A 22,682-nucleotide genomic window follows, 5' to 3' on the forward strand; every position below is an offset into this window, starting at 1 on the left:
TGCAGTCATATGACCAATTCAGCCAAGATGGTGAACGACATTACAGCAGTTGTTTTGTATGCTTTCTGTTTTGACAGCCTTGTTAAATATTAATGTCAGTTTGTATATACTGTTAAAAAACTGCCTTTTCTCGACATTGTCGCAAAATGAGTATATAAACGAGAAACGGAAATGATGCAAATCGAAGCGTCTTGGATTTGCTCATGCGCAGTACGGGGATGTAAGCGTTTTCAGACGTTTCAGTGTAGATGAACACTTTTTGGAAAACGATTGAAAATGATAGTGTGGACGCGAAGCGTTTTTAGTCGAAAACTCTTAAATTTATCCGGATTAGTGTAGACGTAGCCTAAAAAAGACGCTAATTTGTGTGACTCTTGGTAGACTGTGTTGAAAGCCCAGCCCAGGTGAGAAAAAGTAATGCAATTCCAGAAAATTATTTCTCATTACTTTCCAGAAAAAGTACATAAGTAACGTAATTAGTTACTTTATTAGGGAGTAACAATATAGTGATGCATTACTTTTAAAAGTAATCTTCACCAACACTGGTGACTGAGAAGTACAATAGTAATGGAGAAAAGCTGAGAAATTTAGTGAATAATTAAGAAAGTGAACTTATTAATCAGTTATCAGATGAATAAATGAAATGAGTGAGTATATAAGCATGCGCACAATCTGGTTGAATCAATGACAAGCTCTGTACAGGGTCATGTATAATGCATGGTAAAACAGTTCAGTTCAGGTCCTGCTCACCTCAGTCTGGACCATGTTGACTCTCTGTGAGCGCAGCTCTCTGATGCAGTTGAAGATGTCCACTACACCCTCACTCTCTGCCATGTCCAACATTATGTCCACTGCAATGAAACAGCCTGTTCTTCCAGCACCAGCACTGTGGAAAAGACAGGAGAACAGCCCCATGTGAAGCTTCTAACCGCTGGATAACCTTCCCCCTGCTCCATTTCTGATGTACGGTTTAAATTCTCATTTTGAAATATTAAATGAAAAGACAAATTTGAAAAATGGCATTTGGGGGGGGGGGGGGGGGGGGTAAAATGTGTGTTATTTTGGCAAGGTTGCCTGCTAATATTCGCACTCATGGGTCTATATATCACATAATAGTCGCTTCAACCCACGGATGTAGAAAACAAACCGCGGGGAAAAAAACGTGGACTTGGCAACACAGTGCAGTTGAGCTCTGTTGACATTTGACAATGTGCCGCTTCATTGCTCTGATTGAGCAACACGCCCCATAATCACAGCCCAATGGAGCAGTTTCAGACTCCTATTCGGACTAGAATTCAGAATGACCACGTCAGGCTAGAGATTTACATATATAAAATGTAAGATGGGGTAAGATATTTTTAATAGAAACATAATACTTAAAACCTAACCTACAACAAGTTTTTGTATTTTGTTTTTGTGTTCATGAAGGGTTGTGTATTTATTCTGCTCACAGGAACTGCCCGTCTCCTCAACAACGTACATGATTTAAGGTTTTACTGTGCTTCTGGAGACATTTGGTCCTCACAATATGGGTAAAACCTGACACACACACACACACACACACACACACACACACACACACACACACACACACACACACACACACACACATGAGGCTGAGATTTCTGCTAGGATCCAAATGTTAGGTGTTACGAAAACAAGGTTCTGGCAGACCAAGATGTTTGTGTGTGAGTGTGTGTGTGTGTGTGTGTGTGAGAGAGAGAGAGTGTGAGTGTGAGTGTGAGAGAGAGAGAGAGAGAGAGAGAGAGAGAGAGAGAGAGAGAGAGAGAGAGAGAGAGAGAGAGAGAGAGAGAGAGAGAGAGAGAGAGAGAGAGAGAGAGAGAGAGAGAGAGAGAGAGAGAGAGAGCGCATTTGGACAGAAGATGTGCCATCAGTCACTCCAAAATGACTCACAAACACACACACACACACACACACACACACACACACACACACACACACACACACACACAAATACAGAGCAGCTCCACGGACTGTGCCACAGATTGGCCGTCACTCACAGTGATTAATGATGTGACTGGTAAACAACTGACAGAAAGAAAGCAAGGGACGGAGAGGGAAAGTGACAGGGAGGATGTCCTTTACACCTCACATCCTCAGTCATTCATTCACTAGTATTATCATCCCCCCATTGCCATAAGATACTAAGTGTTCATAAGTTTAATGTACTACATTGCTTTTAAAGGCACAATATGTAATTTTCAACGCTAGAGGTCACTTAATCAAAACAAAGGCGCAGTTTGATGACACCTTGATGTCGTGGAATCATTGGAGTTGTTGTCTACAGCCGAGCCAGTGGAAAAGAATCTGACGGGACTCTGGTAGAAATCATATTAATGGATGAGCTGATGTATTACAGATTTATTAGCGTTACTGTAGTATGATAGCCTAGAAATCTAGACGCCCCCTAGTGGCAGCAAATTTAATCTGCCCACAAGTGTGGTCTAGGAACTCTCAATACCCTTCTGAGCTGTATTCCTCACAATCTGGACGGGCCAATCACGTCGTGTATAGAGTCGGCGGGCGGGGCCATAATGACAACGGCCGAGTTGCGTTTGCGTGCTTCTAGTAAACACAGAAACTGGCGAACGGCGGCGGTCTTTCGAATCAGCTTTGACCACGACTCTGGAAGACTTGGAGTTAAGCTTTTCTCTGAGAAAAGAACGGCACTGAAGTCATTCTTTAAAAGGGAAGATTTGTTCGTAGTTTAGCCGACCGGATACGGCGAATGTTTAATCAGTCAGCGAGCTCTGCTTCACCTTCGTTGCTCTGGTTGGTTGTAGCGCTATCCTATCACGTGCAGAGGGAGTTTGAAAGACAACCGTTTATCCGCCCCTCGGATTGAGCTGTCAATGGTGAGTTTCCAGACCAAACATCTTGATGTGGGTCTGGCTTGTCAGGCTAGTAGTATGACGCAGGAGGAGCTGAACGATTGCTAATGAGAGACGAGCGCGACACACGGCTCGAGAGCAGCGGAGCTTTTATTCTGCCACAGACGAACGCTTCTGATTCTTCTGCTCATGTGTGTGTGTGTGGGAACGCAGCGCTGTTTATCATATTACACAAACCTGAGTGTGTTCAAGTGATGTTATAATGCTACACTATGCGTTCACTCGGCGCTACTATGAGACACTTGTTCACCGAGATCATATTAGGCATGGTAAAACATGGTACTCTGTGCGGTAAATCAAGAACACCAGATTTAAACAATAAGACTAACTGTGTTGAGCTGGAGAACAATCATTAGTTTTCTGTCCATCAATTTCTCCAATCACCTGTCTAATAAAACACATCATATATTAAAGCGGCTTTGGTGTTTCCATGGTTTCTACAAAATACAATTTAGGGTAACGCAGGTGTGATGTCATTGATAGGCGACGCAGTTTTTTTCCTGGTTAAAATTTCTTATTTCTCTGGATTTTACTAACCCATTCTTGAAAACATTTGGGATAATGTAAGTACACAAGTCAATAAAATATATAACACTGTTCTTTGATTAAAGGCACATTTCATTTACACAATCTTCTTTACTCAAATTTCGTTACACAATCAATATAAACTTAATATTTATTTGCTCTTTAAGGAATAAAACAAACACAAAAGGAGACGTTTTAGTAGAATGCCTTGGCTGCTCTTTCACATTCACTGGAAGTCAATGACAGACACTATCGAGCAGTAAATACAACAATAGAGCTTCATAAAAGCACTATAACAGTAGTCCACATTATTCATACACTATCAGACGTCATGAGATAGATTTTTGTTAACAGTCCATAATGTAAAATTATTCACTGGTAATCTCCCGTTCCACTGTAGATCACAAAATTGAAATGCACTTTTGTAGAGTGCAGTTAAATATGGCAGACCAGTTTGTTGTGTCAGGTTTAATAGCAGTGACCAACATTATTGGTTTTCAAAACAAAAAAAAGTTTGGTTCTCATTATTGACATCAAAGCACGAGCAGCCAGGACATTCTGCTAAAACTTCTAACCTAAACTTTAAACCTCTGCACCAGGAGCACTTGACACATGGGATAATCCGCTCTGGAAGTTTCTTCGTCACATCTGCTTCGTCTCCAGCATTGCAAGGCCGACTGCAAAATTTACACTGTCACTTCACAGTCTCCTGCTGCCACCTTTCATTCCCAAACCTTCTTCCCACACGGCCCCCAATTACTCTCCACGATTGCGAGAGCATTTCTGTCTATCCGTGCGTCCATGTTCATGGGCGAGTGTCTCTCCATGTGCCGAAACGTCCTACATTAGTGAATGTGTGAGAGCTCATGAATATGTGTGAAAATCATCTTTTCTCGTGTAACTCTCTGGGTTATTTTCCTGTTACATGAACAATTTGTTATTCTGACAGAAAGTGTTCTTTTAAACGGCCAAACATTCGAAATGAAATTAATGCGTTTCATTAAATGCATTTAATGAAATCAATGCATGTACCTAATTTCACATTAAGATTCAATTTGTACTAAAGACTTATGGGAATAAAATAGCAGTGGTATCTGTGCTCAACACAAACACAACAAACCTTTATCAGTAAATGATGGAGAAAGGCCTTCTGAAGGGCAATGTTTGTGTGGCGCTATTGAAGCTGCTGAACGTGTATAAAAAATCATCTACAAGACCCAGATACAAGAAAATGAATACACCTGTGGGTGGCAGTGTTATTTTAATATCATTTTATATACGATTCCAACACTTATTATTTTCAATTAGCTTGTAATATTTTCATTTTAGTTTAAGTTGTAGTGAATGTGTTATGTGCTTTTTCATTAGTTTGTTTTCTTTTACATTTCTTTCTTGCTTTAATTCATGTATCAGTTTAGTATTTAAGTATTTAAATGTACACAAACAAAACATAATTTTCGTTTTTCATCTAATATTTATATTTTATTTCTAATAATTAAAATGCTTTTTAATAGTTTTCAACCTAGCAATAGCATAGTCTTGATCAGCAATTCAAATTCAAAATGTTTTAATGTTTATTATTATTTAATAAATCTATCATAATCCATAATAAAAAGAATAGTTTTTGACATCACCTTGAAGACCAGCCTAAACTAAGACCAGTAAACAAACCTAATGCATTTAACAATGTTACAGTGTGAAAGCCTGCCTAATTTAATTTAATTCAATGGATCATTCATAATAGCCCATCTTTACACCAGAACCTTGGACTTATGAAGACTTTGGTCCTTGGACCTTGGAATGTGTGTAAGAAGAGTGAGAAAGGGACGGACTAAAAAATTAAATCAAATCAAACTCAAAATCAAGGTAAGAGCACACCTGCAGTGCACAATGATGGGCCCTGCGTCCGGAGGATTGAGGAACTTGACCTGGCGGATGAAGCCCAGCAGACCTGTGGCGTAGCAGGGAACGCCGTGATCGGGCCAGCTGGTGAAGTGGAACTGCCGGATTTCCCGGATCTCGTGGTGACCCTTCTGCAAACAAAAGCATGTGGTGAGCTTGATTTCTACAGGTGTCATCATCAGAGGGTAACACGTGTGTGATTATGCTAGAAGATGGGTAGGATTACAACACCCAATAAGTGCATGTCAAAAACAATCAACGCCATGTGGTATATTTTGCAGTGTATTCAGTGCAAACACCACACTATATTGCAAGGCTCACTAATACGGATGGTACGGTTTTGGATTTAAAAAAAGTATTAAATCTTTATTGTTGAGCCCTCTTATAATTAAGATATGAAATATACATGTAAGACTAATTTGTATACGTTTTGTAATTTTTCCCAGAATTAGCCTCAGCACAACTACATGTGTTTTTTTCACAGGCTTTTTGTCACGCACAGTGTTGTGTTACAGTAGAAACCTTTCCATATTACTTCCTTACCAGCACTTAATGCTCTGATAATCTTTTAATTATAATTTGGGATTGAGAGCAGGGTAATCCGTGCCTGGAGGTGCTGATACCACCAACCGAGGACCCGTGTAGCCGTTTAATTCAGCTTGTGTGTGTGTGTGTGTGCGTCTGGAGTCGTAACTGAGCTGCTATAGATGACGAGAGGTACTGAAAGCTGGAAAACGAAAACGCTCTGATGTCCAACACTTGGGGGTGAAATGCATACCTAGACACACACAGACACTCGAGAATGATCTTTAAAAAAAGAGTTAAGAGTCCCCCCAAAACAAAAATCACTTCAAGAAAATTATAACATTTTCTTATCATTAGAATAATGCCAATGTAATATAATATATAAATATCTTTAAAATAACTTTTAAATCTGATATGTTATGCAATGTGACACATGTTTTGGTTAGATTTAAGGAGAAATTTCAAGGGTCTTTTCTGTGAAGAAATATCTGAGAATCAGGAGATTTAAGTAAAAGTCCCTGTTTGATATCCACTTGATCTCTTTGCTATCTAAGTGAAAGCAGAAAACATCTCTTGTCATTTTCTGCTCCCACTCGTTATGACTATGCACTCAGAGGAGGATGTACCCTAGCAACTCTCTTTCAAAGTTGAGGAAGCGTTTGAGAGGCAGCAGCCTCGTGAGGCAGATGGATTGAGTGATTTAAGAAAGTTGCTGATGACATGCTGTTCCGTACCGCGCTCTCCCCCTCAAAAACGACTCCCAAACACTAATTTCACCCACTATCAAAGCTCCCCTTCATCTGTTCTCACTGGATTACAACATTCAACAACAAAACTCTAACGCTCCTATGAGCTTTCTTTGCGATTTGCCTTCGTTGCAAAATATTGTCTGGTGGCTTATGTTAAGATCTTGTAAAGTTTGTTTGCTAGAACATCGTGGTTAGTTTTAATTTTTAATTTATGCAGATCTGACATCAGGCTGTTCCTGTATAATAAGTGACTGAGATATGCATTATGGGCTTAAACACAAGCTGATGGTTCATATGGTGTGGATGAACATAAGACTGGATGAAGAGCTGCATGCAGAGAGTGCTATAAAGTTTTTATTTTTGGAGAAACAAAATGCATGAGGGTTCATATTTTGTCAGCACTCCAGTACAGATCCAAGGTCTATAGAGCATTATTTTACTTTATATTAATTCATTGGAATTTTCACAATATTTATCCATCCATCCAGAAAGTATTTAACGTATCTAAATTGATACAAAGAAACTGATAATTCCTGAGCAATGAAAGAGAAACCGAGCAACTTCAGAGACATTTCATTTAAATGGAGTGCAGATGGAGGATGAGTTTTTACCTTCTGAACAGTAAAAGTCCGGATCACATATTCTGCAAGAGGCTCCGTTTCGATCAGGGTCACTTTGATGTCTCCGTACACCTCGGTCTCGTCAGGCCAGTACCGGACACATTTCACCTTCACGGACACATACACATACACACCCACATGTACACATTACATTACAACACCTGCATCTTAATTTGTTCATTATTACTCTATTTTACAGCAAGTTCTAAGTCAAATTGGCATTTGCAGAAACAGTATTATTAAACAAGTCCCTGATGACATTTGAAAACACAGAGAGGTGTAATTGGCCACCTGTCAGAGAGGATGTTATCTCTGAATGAACAACCCCTGCGGTCCGAGTTCACTGGAGCCAATCATTGAACACCGCTCAATTATACTCATTGTGACACCAAACAGCTCTCGTTGGGGATATTGTGAAGGACTTAATGCAGCAAATTGTGCTTGCTTTTAGGATGTCCTCCAAAATGCTTGACTCGCTCGTTTAAAGTTTCCCTTAAATATAAATTCAGAAACTTCCTTCTGATTTGTGCTTGCATTTACACTAATGGACAGATCCTTTTCACAAACAATATAAATGTATTTAAATATGACATGTTTTGTGATGTAACCCACAACCTTGATGATGATTGCAATGCTACAGAAACGTATCGCACGTTTGCAATGATTTCTTGCTAGATGTTGCTTCTAAAATGCGCTGTGCGCCTACCTCACAGATTTATTAATTTGCGTGTTGCATTTAATGTCGACACGCTCCGTTTAACTGCTAGACCGTAGTTAAATGTGTAGCAATTGGAGGAGCGCTTAGTAAATAACATTTTTAATCCTGTGATATTTATTAAGGAAAGAGATAATTACAAGAACCCTACCCTGCCCACTTCCACCAGGTTGGTTACCATGACGATACTGGCAGAATTCTCTTGCCAAATCATCCTCCAGAAATCCCTCACGGTCTCCTGCATGGGGCCTACAAGAGAGGAGGAGGGCCAAATTTAGAAGCAAACAACCACCAAGATCACGCAACACTCACGAAAACAACTAGAAATAAGATGCAATGTTTCTTTATGGATTCACAAAAAGTCCCTGAGGAAAACAGAAGTTCATGCTGGTATATCCTGGGGTGACCTTTCAGGAGGAGATGGTTGACCAATACAGGTTAGTTTCTTTAATACAGCACACCAACAGTGAAAGATACTTTGAAACTAATGTAATGACTTTTTTATTTCACATAAGTACTGTTATTTAAGGAAGCTTGTTTTCACCACAGAGTAAAAAAATAAAAAGGTAATTGCGATTATATCTCGCAAATCAGTTTTTTCGTTTTTTTTTTTTTTTTAATCATCTGTTCACTTTATAAAACTGATATGAGCTGGTTCTTGTAAAGAGTATATCCATGTGTGAACACCATTCACAAGTCATTTTTCAACTGAAACTATACTTAAACTAGTTAGCGACACTGACAAAAACAAACTCGGATACCATTATCTTTTTAAATATGAAATATTAAAACAGATTATACAATATCCAGCAGTGCTTTGCTGATATTTAGCAGTGCTTACCTTGCAAAAAACAAAACAATTGTTTCAATTAGGGTGACATTTCTCTTAAATAGACAAATATTTCACACTAAATACAACTAACAGAGCCAGACAACAACCTCATTTATAAATCAGAAGCCTATGAAGCATAGAATAAACTGACTAAATGCATGCACAAACAATGTGGCTCCGCATATTTTGAGTAAGCATTCAAAACCCAACATAACAGCTGCGTCCCAATTCAGAGGAAGCATTCGAAGGCCGCATGCGACAAAGGCTGTCCCAATTCAAATGCGTCCTTCGCTTCGACAGGACATGACAGACGGATACTTCGCAGCCTTGCCTACCTCATAATTCATTGCGAGCCGTTGACGACAGGATTTTTTTGAGCGAAATTGCTGAATTACACTTTTAAACGTAAGTATTGTGTTTCAACTTAAATATCTAATGATACAAATGTAAAAATATGAGAAAATACTTTTAAAACAGTTCAAATGTTGACTTGTATCTTACAGAGATGCGATAAAATACAGTTTGTACTCTTTATTATATACAGAAACGGATCATGGTTAACATATTTAGACAGTTTGTGAACCCTGTTTTGTTTTTAGACATTTAATATAACTTTCAAAAAAAGTCTAGTACAAATGACACTGCTCAGTCGGACTGTCCTCTCCTTTGAAGGATGCAGCCTCTGAATTGGGACGCAGCTATAGTCTTTTAAAGGGCTCTGAGAAATCAAATTTGCCTTTTAACATATAAAAAGATCTTTGTACCATTAAAACATTCTGCTACAAAGTTCCATAGATTAAATCATCCATGTCAATATAAACAAAGCACAAGGGCAAATGCATTTGTATTTGACTCGTCCATTGACATTGACCAATCCATTCATCAATCTACTCATCAATGCACCACAGGCCACGCCCACTGTTATTCAGTCACTTAAAGGTGCACTGTGTACATTTTAGTGGCATCTAGTGGTTAGGCTGCAAATTTCAACCGCTCACCCCTCCCTTTTTAAAGCATATAGAGAAGCTATGGTGGCCAACACAGGACAAAGATGTTGTCATCTGAGACAGCAGAAAGTAGCTAGCGCTCTGTAGAGCAGTTTTCCCATTTAAATCTTCATATATACTACACACTGCACCTTTTATGGCTAATGTTTGCCTACACTGAATGTAAGCGTTGTGCCGCGTCATGCCAAAAGCAAATAGAAAACATTAAAGTCACTGACGCTGTCTACACTGATACAGTATACAGACGAGCGTTCAGACACTACTGCACGAGTCTGTTTGACAACAGGACAAATGGAAGTGTGAAATAACGTTCACTTTGACGTTTGCGTGTCTGTAGAGACTTCAGAAGGATTCCAGCAGTAGAAGAAAGTGAATGGTTTATTGTAATGGCTTCCTGGATTGTGTCAAATGATTATATGTCTGTTCAGAGCATTTTGTTTTGTAAATGAGGCACAGTGTAATGGAGAATTCACAAAGAAACTTCTGTTGACAGATGAAGCAGCCGACTGTACTGGGTCTGACAGCAGCTGCATCACAAACCGAAAGTAAATGATTTCAGAATGCTTTGTCTGTAAATTACAGTTTTTCTGCATATATGTATATATTCATTTTTGGTCACACTTTAGATTTGGGTCTAATTCTCAATATGGAATACTTAACAATGACTTTTGCCTCAATAAACTCCTAATTACTGCTTATTTATAGTGAGTAAGGTCGTTTTTCTGGCGTTTAAGTGTTGTGTAGGATTAAGGGATGTAGAATATGTTCATGCAGCATAATATAAGCACTAATAAACAGCCAATATCTTAGTAATATGCATGAAAATAAGCAACTAATTAATAGTGAGAATTTAACCCTAAACTAAAGTTTTACCTTTTGTTTAAAAAACATTAGGGGTGAACCTCAAAGAAGGTGTGTGTGTGTGTGTGTGTATATGTGTATATATATATATATATATATATATATATATATATATATATATATATATATATATATATATATATATATATATATATATATATATATATATATATATATATATATATACACACACACAAGGATATTCTGATTAATCACTTTTTATTTAGGATTTAGCAACATAGATGTATAGATTGTGCTCATGTCAGAAGAGTTGCGATGTCTTTGTTAAGTGTTTTGTTAATTACCTTGTGTGGCTATGTAGTGCCTTGGTCTGTGGTAGCCCTGGGAAACAGAATGAAAAAAGATGAAAATTATTCAAATGAAACTAATTTCTATATCTGCACAAACCACATGCAACAATGAACTTGCTTAAAGACTTTGTTTGAATCCAATTCAGCACTCAATGAGACATTATAATTTCACCTTTCTGATGCCTTGGGTTCATTAACATTTTAACCACCGTGAAACAAACTGGCAACCGATGTAGCTTTAAAAGCACCCCTGCAGTTTACGTCCAGGTCTGTGGTACGACGATGAACATAATTGTTTTATTATCAGGAATGAGATTGGGTGGCCTGATTACGGCTGCTGCGGGGCGAGAAGCATATCTGCACATGTTTACGCTCCGTTTTGTAATGATTACAATCATATCGACTGTGTCATTATGGTGTTTAGCTCAAGTTAGTGGATTTAGAGCAGCCAGGGAAACACTTTCATTCGAGCTGTCGCTAGCTGTGGACATGGAGCATAGAGTCATTTGCAGCAACTCGGAAGAGTGTTTAAGCGCAGAAATCCACTGTATCCTTCATTCGCAGTAAGCGAGGCTCTTGGGAGCGTAACGCATAAATGATGCATTCATCTATTAGCCTTTCTTTGACAGCAAAGAGTGAAGTCGCTCTGACATTTTAAGGTGGTATGCAATACACACACTTTAAAGGTCATAAATACTATATTCAAACATGAAGATCATTATTTCTTTATCAGTATATATTAAGCCTGTTTGACGTTTTAGTCAACATGAAGAAACAAATGTGAAATTTGAATATATATATATATATATATATATATATATATATATATATATATATATATATATATATATATATATATATATATATATATATATATATATACATATATATATACATACACACACATACACACCACTGTTCAAATGTTTGGGGTCGGTAAGATTTTTTTTGTATTTTAAAAAAGTGCTTATATAGTATAAAACATTAAAAACAGTAATATATTTTTACAATTTAAAAGAACATTTCTATTTGATTTTGAATTTTAAATGTCATTTATTCCTGTGATCAAAGCTGAATTTCTCCAGTCTTCAGTGTCATATGATCCTTCAGAAATCATTCATAATATGATGATTTTAGAGCTCAAGAACATATCTGATTATCATCAATGTTGAAAACAGTTGTGCTGCTTAATATTTTTGTGGAAACCATCATAATTATTGTTCTGGATTATTTGTTAAATAGAAAGTTCAAAGCAAAAGCAGTTCAATGAATTTTGATCAATGCATTTAGATATTATTTGAAGCTCACAAACACAGTGAAGTCTGGGTGAATGTGATTTCATTGTTGAACCTGGAACAACACCCCAATTAACCATTCAGATTTGAGGGACAAGGATTTCAACAAAAGTTAGGCGCTTATTTCCCTCTGATTATAGGTTTACAGCTACATTTTCCGACTGGAAATGATTTGTCTTGGCAAAATCATCTGCTGTGTGCATGTGTATCATACTCACATCTATATAGTTGGCGTTTATGTAGTCAGAGTGGGGGTCTCCCTCCAGCAGTTGCAGTCTGACACGAGTGTGATCGTCTGTGGGGTCAAATATTCACAGAAGAGCCGGTCTAAAGTTACACATACACTTTAAAGGGGAGCTACACACACATGAGCTGTCCAGGAACCACACTGTTGCATTCACATTTCATTTAGCCATTGCAACCATTTTGTGTGTCTAAAAATTACTAACTCTACAAACAATCGGGTCTCTCCAAACTGTCATTTAATGACTATCATATCATATTAATTTAACATATGCGTAACTTACTATAGAATTCATACGGAAACACATTAGTGCATAATAAAACCAATTGAAAGTAATATCTTACACTTAATAAAAATTAATTGTAAGTTAAGTTAATTAATAAATAAAAATGATAATAATAGCCTGCTAACATTATTCATTTGTTTTTGGACATTTAACACTTAAAGGGTTAGTTCACCCAAAAATGAAATTCATGTCATTAATGACTCCCCCTAATGTCGTTCCACACCCGTAAGACCGCCGTTCATCATCAGAACACACTTTAAGATATTTTATATTTTAGTCCCAGAGCATATGCAGTCAATGCACGTGGTACTGTCCATGTCCAGAAAGGGAATCAAAACATCATCAAAGTCGTCCACATGTGACATCAATTGGTTGATTAGAATCATTGTCTTCTTTTCCGTGTTTCTCCAAAAAGATTCAAATGGTTAATGAATCAGTGAATCGATCAATGGTTCGGGTCGCCAATGTCACGTCATTCCAGCAGTTTGGCGGTTTGATCCGAATTGCTGAAATCATGTGACCTTGGCCACCCGAATCATTGATCGATTCACACCCTTTTGAATCTTTTTGGAGGAACACGGAAGAGAAGACAATGCTGAATAAAATCATAGATTTTGATATTTTTGGACCAAAATGTATTTTGGATGCTTCAAGAGACTCTAATTAACTCACAGATGTCACATATGGACTACTTTGATGATGTTTTTATTAGCTTTCTGGACATGGACAGTAAAGTGGGCATTGACTGCATATGCTCTGGGACTAAAATATAAAATATATTAAACTGTGTTATGAAGATGAACGGAGGTCTTACGGGTGAGGAACGACATTAGGGTGAGTCATTAATGACATTTAATTGAACCTTAATTGATCCTTTAATTGAACACAAATTTACATTAAAGATGATTGAGAAAAAATACAGGATAAGTGCAAATGTGTGAATAAACTAAACTATCAGGCTAACCACATCTGTATGCTATAGTATACAAGCTAACCAATACAGACAAAAATGGTCAATATGACATAGTTGACAGCATTTATCATAACACGCTTTTGTAGGAATTGTAATCAGGCACTAAAGAGAAAACCTATTAAAAGCAATTTGAACCAATAAGATCGATATAAGTCCTAAGGAGACCCGATTTCATCAATTTGTCACCACACCAAGTAATTTCAGTGGAAATGTGGCTTTAGTGTGATTTACATATGGGGCCAATGAATGATGTGTTTTTGCAAGACCTGCAAACCTCAGCATAACTTCCTCTATTAAGAAGACAATCACAATTATAAAAAAAAAAAAAAAACATCTGTAAAGATGGGAACTTTTTTAAGGCACTTGTTTCTAAGGCCCCAAGTTCACTCTAAATTGAAAATGAGGATCAGACCATTTTCGCAAAGAGCTGGATGTACAGTGAGCCATTGATGTAATTGATTTAATTACTCCAGCACCGCCAATCTTCATCTCGTCTTCGCAATAAACATTTGACCCGCTCATGTTTAGCAGGGGCGCCGTGCCTTTCCACCCTTGAAAGGTGAAGTCTTAGCAATTACGACGACACTTCTGGAAAAGGGGAAGAGGGTGGAAACGGAAAGAGAGGAGGGGTAAAGGAAAGGCCTGACACTAGCTCCGCAAACCCGCGTGGCGTTCTGCTTTGATCACATGAAGAATGCAAATGCGCTGTTGAGGCATGTCGACTCCAAGCCAACGGATGTTCTCTGATGGCAGGCAGCTCCACACAATCCCTCCAGATTTCTCTCAGTCTCTGAGTTTATTTCATCCCAAGCAGAAGCAGGTCCGTGTCTAGAGCTGTAAATGGGTCTTGTAGGTTGTTTACTTTCACACAGCCCCTCCTTCCTGTCCAAACCTGCCGTTTCCTATTCTATCTGCTCAAAATTCACCAGCTTATATTTTTTAACTGTATACTTTATTTGCTCCTCCTCTCTCACTCGCCTCACAAACATCTCAGCCGCCTCTCAGCGGTGCTTTAGTCTGTCTGCTGACCTCTCTGCTCCCCGAAAGGAAACGTGTGTGAAGGAAGCAGAAAAGTGGGAAATGGAGGGATGTGGAAAGAGAGCGAGATGGGGCTAATTAGACGCCACCGAGTCAGTTGTCATAACAGCAAGCGCTCGGCAGGGTTGTTCTCCGCAGCGAGGGGCCAGACACAAAGCTCTAATTGGGAGAGAAAGTCCGGACTACAGACGAATGCCGTGATGCATGGGTACAGTAGTTCTGAGCCAGCCCTGCAAAACTATCCAGATGCCTGGATGATCACCTAAGAGACATTACAGTGAGGAGAAGGGTTGCATCAAAGTTTGAACTTGGTGATTTTATGTACAACCTGGTACTTTTGTTTGATTAAACGTACCGCCCAAAAAAAATGTCAGCAGTCTCTTAACCCGCGTCCTCTCCGCTGCTCTTATATATAACCTCAGTGTGTCGTCAGCCGGACCCGGTGTATTATACACCTAAACAGCCTATTAAATCCCTGCTTGGCAGAAAAGTGTGTCAAAATGGGCCAAGTGCTGTCGCACACACCTCGTGGCGTGAGAGCAAGGCACTCTAATCCAGTTTAATCCATTTCCATCCGCTCTGGGATAAGACGCTCTGCTCATGAAGTCTACCTGAGAGGGTTTTAGAAAGCAGTTTTTGAAGTGTTTATGCGAACGCTTGAGCTTCGAGAGCTTGGTGTTAGGACAAGTGTCATCCTAATCTGAAAGAGATTCATTTCGGATGGTTAATTTGCACCAATGGCAACAAAAGTTATCTATTTTTCTTCTTATTAAAGAAATTAATTTCCATCTGTTATTCGAAGCCTGAGATTGTAATGAAGTGATCCTATTAGTTTGTCGAGCTAGCTAAAGGATAGAGACCCATTTAAAATCTCAATTTGTTTCTACTAGGAATTAAATGGAGCTCAAATGGAGATCTTCCTTTTTGAACGTACCCCATCTCACACGTCTCCTCTAGAGATCGCATCAATAGAATTCTCTTTAGAAAAACGCCCACAAAATCTCACAAAAGCTGCAATTACAAGTCAGAGATTTGGTCATAGGCAGATGGAAAGTTGATACTTGAATAAAGCATTCGTTTTCTGAGCTATGGAGGAGACGGCAAGCTCTAAATATTGATGATGCCTAGATCGACTAATCATGTGAATGTAAATAAGGTATGAATCTGACCAGGTGTTTATTCTTGGTTAAGAGCATTAATCGATGGTGATAAACAAACAAACATAACCGAGAGCATAATACACTACACAGCTCACGCGAATGCTAATACTCTAGCTTTGGTCAATACATCAGAGGAGGTTTTTTTTTTTTTTTTTTTTTCAGAAAGACTTCAAGGGAACCTGATGATTCTGGCAGTCCTACGTGAAGGGAATAACTGTCAGAATTTTAGGGAGCTCAGAGTGAAGAAATGAGAAGGTGTCTTCATTCAGACACACGGATACACACATGCAGAGCACTTAAAAGAGCAAGACACGCTCTCTTCTGTGTTTGGACTAATGAAGACGAACAACCTGGACGTTTATTATTCAGCGGGTGGCTTACCTTGCATATTTTAACCTCAGATCCACAAAGGCAACGATGCTAACTGGTTCAAATGAGTGACAGTTTGGATAATGAGCCAATGTGTGCTGGTTATCCATCGGGGGTTTCATCCCTCTTCATGGGATGATTGTGTGATGTTACTGTTAGATACATGCATTGCATCATGTGAGAGTTTTATTAACTGAATTTAGCTCATACCAAGATATAAAGGACCATTTCCTCTGCACTACAAGTAGAGCTAACAAATGAGGTGACAGTAAAATTCTGCCAAAAATAAAGGGCTGTCATGTTGTTACAAACCTACATGACTTCTGCAGGACACAACAAAAATATATTCTGAAGAACATTGGATCCATTGACTTTAGGAAGTTAGGCAGGTTTTGAACAACATGAAGGTAAGTAAATTATGACAGAACATTCATTTTTGGGTGCATAATCCCTTTAATTATTTCCCCTGATTCTGGCATATATTTAAGGCTGCACTGCATGTATCTTCTGTTGATGAGGCATTGTGACAAACTCTTAGTAGTAGTATATTTGTGTGTGCACTATTGGTATTATTCTTTTACACCAAAAATAAGAATGCATACTTTCAGTCTACTTTTTATGTACTTTTTAGAAATATACTTGAAATTACACTTACTTGACTTATACAAACAGCAAAGTCTAAGTACCAGTATATTTGGCCTATACTTGTATCCAATCTTTTGAATAAAATTATAATTAAGTATTCCAACTTGACTTGTAGTTGCTCTTACTCTATCAATTGAGTAGCCTATTAAATACTTTTTTTCCCACATACTGTCTAATAAACAATCATGTTTTTGCATCACATACAATAGATATGTTTAAAAATATATTTAATGTGGCCGAATTTAGTCTCAAGTAGTATTTAAATAGTAAATTTACAAGTATACTACTAGTACATTGGTATTAGTATACGTACTACATAACGTTTTTTTAAATATACTTGAACGTAAAGTATACTTGCTTTTTGGAGGGGAACTTGTGACATGTTTTTCCCTCATGACAATGTTTAAGAAGTTAGCTTAGCAACAGGCTAACAACAGGCTAGACCTAGAACATTTTTGGGGCGCCTGACGTGCCTCTACTTTTCTTCGTTTTTCACCCTTTCTACCAGTTAGCATCAAGTGCCATATATCATTTTAAACAGGAGAGCCTGAAGTTTCCATCTAGCTCATTTGATTTCCCAGTTTTACATTTATTTATTCTGAGAATGGATTAAATTAACATAATTTCAAGAAAAATGGCTGCGAAAATGTGGTATTTTTACTGTGAACTCAAACAGAACTTCATGAAGTTTGGATTTTTTTCCTTTAGAAAGTTATACTTGGTTGTTTTAGACTTCCAGATGAAATTGTGTCTACATGTAACAATCGCTTAGCAAGTTATAGCCATTTATTATAACATTATTCTAGGTTTTTGAGTGAAAACAGGTGTATTTTATTTACTGACAATGTGTCCTAAAAAGTTCAGAGTAAAGTAAATAGAAAGATTGTTATATAATAACACTGAAAGAAACATTTTTCTTCAGAGAAATATATTATAATTTGAACATGAAAAATAAATGCAAACAGTGCAAAAAGTTGTGACCAACAAACTGCAATAAAATTTACTGAGGCTACGTTTACACATAGGCAGCTATTTTCATAAACGGACATTTCAACCTCTCCGCAAATAATCTTATCTCATAATCTCATATTTTGATGATGCATCCTCGCTGACAACAGAGCCTCTGAATGACCAATCGCGAGAAATGTAATACTTATGAAAAGTGGAGATTCCTCTTTACGGTGCAGTTTACAGCATAAATATGGGATTAGCGGTTTAAAAGTTATTAAACATTTTAGAACAATAGTTATTTTTAGCCGCGGGGAGCCGTCTCGGTCTTTAAGGGTTAAACAAAAATGAGATGTTGTCTTGGCAACTAACTGAAATTACTACTAAAATTGAAGTAGTTAAAACTGAAACAAATATTAAAGTAAAAAAAATAAAAACTAATAAAAATATAGCTGCAAGCAGCATTTAAGGGGCCAAGCACAAAGGCGGCACAATATGTCATGTAAGCGTAGCTGGGCATCAGAGCAAATGCAACATTAAGCAATTAAAGACATATTAAGATGATTTTAGGCAAAATGTCACTAGTAAATATGTAATGGTTTATCACTTTCGCCCAATAAGTGGTGCTGTCCAAATTGATGTGTGTGGTCAAAGTGAGGTGACAATGACACATGCAGTTTGGTGTCATTATGCCAAGGCATTGCAGATACAGCATCAGATTCATTTTGGTATCATGCCATAACTTTGTTCATGGAGTATTCGAAAATAGTCTTGTTTATCGACACAAAATCCATAACTTTTTGCCGGCATGGTCTGAAGATAATGCGATTAGTTGAAAATCGGACAAACGTTAAAATTACTCAAACTTAAACTATGATGAAGACTAAAACTATAAAAATTTGAAATATTAATAAATTCTGTAATACTATAATACTAAATATACACAATACCTCTTATTAGAACAGACTTTTGCTTACAGGAACATTCCTGTGATGCCTATGCGTATTTTCTTCTGCCAGTGAATGTCTATAACTAAATTGTTTTTGAAACTGGATAATAAATGAATAAAATTCCTGTAAAATATTTCAATTTCAACTAAGTACAGATCTGATATCTTGTTTGCTAATTTTAGGTGCCGTTTTATAATTCCATTAGCAAGCCCTCTCTGTCCGTGATGTCATTGTCCTCTGCTTTGGGATCAGGTCTTTAGCTATGCTGCGACTCATCCGTTCCTTTTTAAACCTGCTGCCAAAGCATTTACAGCCATCTCAGTCCAAACAGAGCTTGCAAAGGTGCTCAACAGCATGCATCTGTCAAACGCCCAGTGCCAAATTATAGTATGCTCTCTGTCTGCGTATGCCTCCCTCCCGACCATAATTGACGAAATATAATAATGAGGAATCATTTGGAAAAGATACAAAAATCTCAGTGTACACAGAAAAGGAGAAATTGGTTTTGAAGGTGAGCAGGAGTAAATACAAGCCGTCATCCCAAACCCTCCCGCCCCCCTTTCTCGTTCTCTGATATGTAAATGTTTGCCAATAACAGTTTATTTTGGGTGTAGAGTCTCGTGAATTATAGATGACCATATGGGCTTGAATGGCTGACACCGCCTGCTGAAACACTGAAGGGATGAGCGAGACCGGACAGATGTCTCTAATTGAAACGGCTTTCCTCATCTCCCATAAATTGTCAAAGTTAATCAAGCAATGCACGGCCAATTTTGTTTGTGGGTTAATTTTTTTCTTGGCTTAGTTTGTAAGACATTGCTCCAATTTGGGGTGGTTTAACATGCATTCACATAATAAAATGCTTCACAAAACAACACTCCTTCGACTGGTTGATTTGAGACTTCAGTTACTTAAAAATCCATTTTCCAAATCCATACGCAATTCAGCTTGATATTAAAATTAGTCACAAGTTATTATCATATAGTAGGATGGGAACTATCTGCTTCAGAATATTATATATATATATATATATATATATATATATATATATATATATATATATATATATATATATATATATATATATATATATATATATATATATCTACCATCATATTCATATTTCATACTACTCTTCAAGTCAGTACGAGCTATTTATTTAACCATTAATGGAATGTTTTGTTAAATTCAATATTATTTCAGTCTAAAGCAAACCAATGCCCAAGGCACCTGGTGTTAAATAAAGCCATCTCCCTCATCTCCTTTTTCCACAATTTTTCCACAAAAACGATCCTTTGTACTGATGAACAGCCTGATGGACAGTTTTCATTAGCAACTTGTCTAATTAAATGGGTTTAACTAATAGCAAATTCATCATAATACCCGCTGGCCATCAGCGGATGACAGGTTATTTCATTTAGCCCACTGTTTCATCTCATTTTAAGAGCACCGTGGCAGTGACAACTAAATGATGTAGAAGAAATATGTCAACAACTAGATATTGCCGAATGCTGCTACATTAACAAAAGAATGACCAAAGTGTACCATGGAAATATCCTGTTTTGACGTTCAAAAGTATTCTTGGAATACCTTTTTGTTGGAAGTGGTACAATATTGTGCAATAATGCGGTTTCTGATACTGCTTTAAAATGCTGTAAATGAATATGCTAAAAATTCAGTGCCATAATATTGATCAAAAGTGCCATGACATTACTATCAGACTGCAGCAGTGTACATTTCCAATAGTAAATATAAAATATTAAAAACAAGGCTTCACACAGAATTTTGAAATAGATAGTCATTTGTGTGGTCGAGGTGATAAGGTGCAGTTATCGAGAAGAAACAACTCCACAATTTGACTTTTTAACATTTTTGGACACTATCGAATCTTTGTTGTTTCAGTACTCACAAGCGATGATGTTGCCGTAGCGATTCTTGTTGCGGTTCTCGTCCTTCTTGGCAGTTTCCCATGGGGCCGTTTGTCCCTCAGCCAGACCCTGGAATCAAATCAAGAACACTTTTAAATGCAAATGTTCATCAATTACAGAGACTGTATATGCATATACAAATTAGTGCTATCAATCGATTAATAATAATAATAATAATAAAACTAATTAATTGTAATAAAAACACTTACATTTTATGATGTAATAAAGACATAGTCAGTATATGTTAAATCCTTTAGTTTAAATGCCATCTTTGTATAAAGGTCAGTATCACTGATACTAATACTGCTATGTATTTCTCTATGAAATTGATCTAAATATAGATATTAAACTATTAAAGCTACACAAGTTCTTTAGTCTAGAGTAGTGACTAATTTTCTCTGTTACCTCTGATTAACATTAATGACAGACATCATTAGTGGCTGCTGTCACTTTAAGATCTGCCGCTGCTGCACATTCGCGTTCTCTTTTGTCTTGTCGCGGTTGAATGGTTTAAAAGCATTTGCATGAATAAGAGCATGACCATATAACGCTACATTACCTAAATGGATGTTTCAATAATTGCGTTAAATATTGTTAAATATTGCGCGTTAAACATAAAAAATGATTGCATGCATTAATGTCTTAATGTTGACAGGACTAGTACAAATAAAGCAATATATAATTATATAGAAATTGAGATCAGCCATAGGCGTAAAGGATGCAGCAGCAAACATTAATAGGGAAAGAAAAGAGTTAACAATAACATTACTCTGAAACAAGTGCAGTTACAGCCTACATAAGCTACCATATGTTCTGATGAACTTTTATTAGACTCCAGGTCGAAAGAAAAGTGTGTTTTTTCAGTGAGTACATTCTCTGCAGTCTGAGCGCGATGCACTGAAGCTCGCTCTTGCTCAGGTAAATCATTAACACCATCACCATTTACAGTACATGTGTTTTATATAACTAAATACATTATAAACGGCTAAAACGAATACACAGGTTACTTTTCTGAACAAGAGCGTTACCGAGTCCATGAACACTGTTAGCGTGAATAACGGCACAGTTCAGCGCACACACACACACACAAAATACCGGCAGTTCAATAAGGAGCGCGCATCTCTTAAAGGGGCCGCTCTATATTGCAGCTCTTAAAGGGGCCACTCTATATTCTAGCTCTTAAAGGGGCCGCGCTATATTCCAGCTCTTAAAGGGGCCGCTCTATATTCTAGCTCTTAAAGGGGCCGCTCTATATTCCAGCTCTTAAAGGGGCCGCGCTATATTCCAGCTCTTAAAGGGGCCGCTCTATATTCTAGCTCTTAAAGGGGCCGCTCTATATTCCAGAGTTTACCCGGAAGCCGGAAGCGCTGTGAACCGTAAGTGATTGTCTATGAGTTTGAGAGAAACACACGCTGAGTTTGACACTGTTTTTGAAAGAGAAATAGAGAGAGCATCAACAGTCCAGCCGACCCCCGTGTCCTCTTCCTTCCTTACATTTACGAACTTACTACACTCATGTTGATTAGAGTATTAAAAACTTTTATTTAATTTATAATAAAAACATATTAATTTAAGTTACATTTAGAACTGATAAAAATGGGCGATTAAATTGTGATTAATCGAGAGTTAACTCATGACAATATGTGATTAATCGCGATTAAATATTTTAATTGATTAACAGCCCTAACAAATATACAAAAAAGACATTATAGTTAAACTTTCAGATGAGTTTCTGAAATAACAGGTTAGGTGGCTTCTTTTCCTTGATATTACTGAAAGACTCTCGAGTGTGGAAGAGTCTGGTAATCGTAGGCTCATTCTTTAGCCTCGAGGCAAAGACAAGACTCTGAAATGTCAGGAAAGAGTGCTGAATGGTGGCCACTTAAA

The 22,682-nt window shown here is 37.4% G+C and overlaps 1 protein-coding gene across 15 annotated transcripts in view; it reads right to left on the bottom strand.

Moving 5' to 3' along the window:
- ptprt (protein tyrosine phosphatase receptor type T) overlaps positions 1-22,682 on the bottom strand; it is a 318,020-nt gene that overhangs the window by 17,477 nt on the left and 277,861 nt on the right. For 11 of the 15 annotated variants that reach the window (XM_067460396.1, XM_067460402.1, XM_067460401.1 and 8 more), the window contains 7 exons: positions 20,777-20,864; positions 12,473-12,558; positions 10,954-10,990; positions 8,100-8,197; positions 7,225-7,341; positions 5,316-5,470; positions 751-886 (listed from right to left, as the gene is read on the bottom strand). In XM_067460396.1, the coding sequence (XP_067316497.1) occupies positions 751-886; positions 5,316-5,470; positions 7,225-7,341; positions 8,100-8,197; positions 10,954-10,990; positions 12,473-12,558; positions 20,777-20,864 (717 nt within the window). The remainder of the gene's footprint in view (positions 1-750; positions 887-5,315; positions 5,471-7,224; positions 7,342-8,099; positions 8,198-10,953; positions 10,991-12,472; positions 12,559-20,776; positions 20,865-22,682) is intronic. The other 4 variants (XM_067460403.1, XM_067460404.1, XM_067460405.1 and 1 more) reach the window with 1 other exon arrangement.

This window comes from Pseudorasbora parva, chromosome 12 (genome assembly GCF_024679245.1).
Source record: "Pseudorasbora parva isolate DD20220531a chromosome 12, ASM2467924v1, whole genome shotgun sequence".
NCBI classification, from domain to species: Eukaryota; Metazoa; Chordata; class Actinopteri; order Cypriniformes; family Gobionidae; genus Pseudorasbora; species Pseudorasbora parva.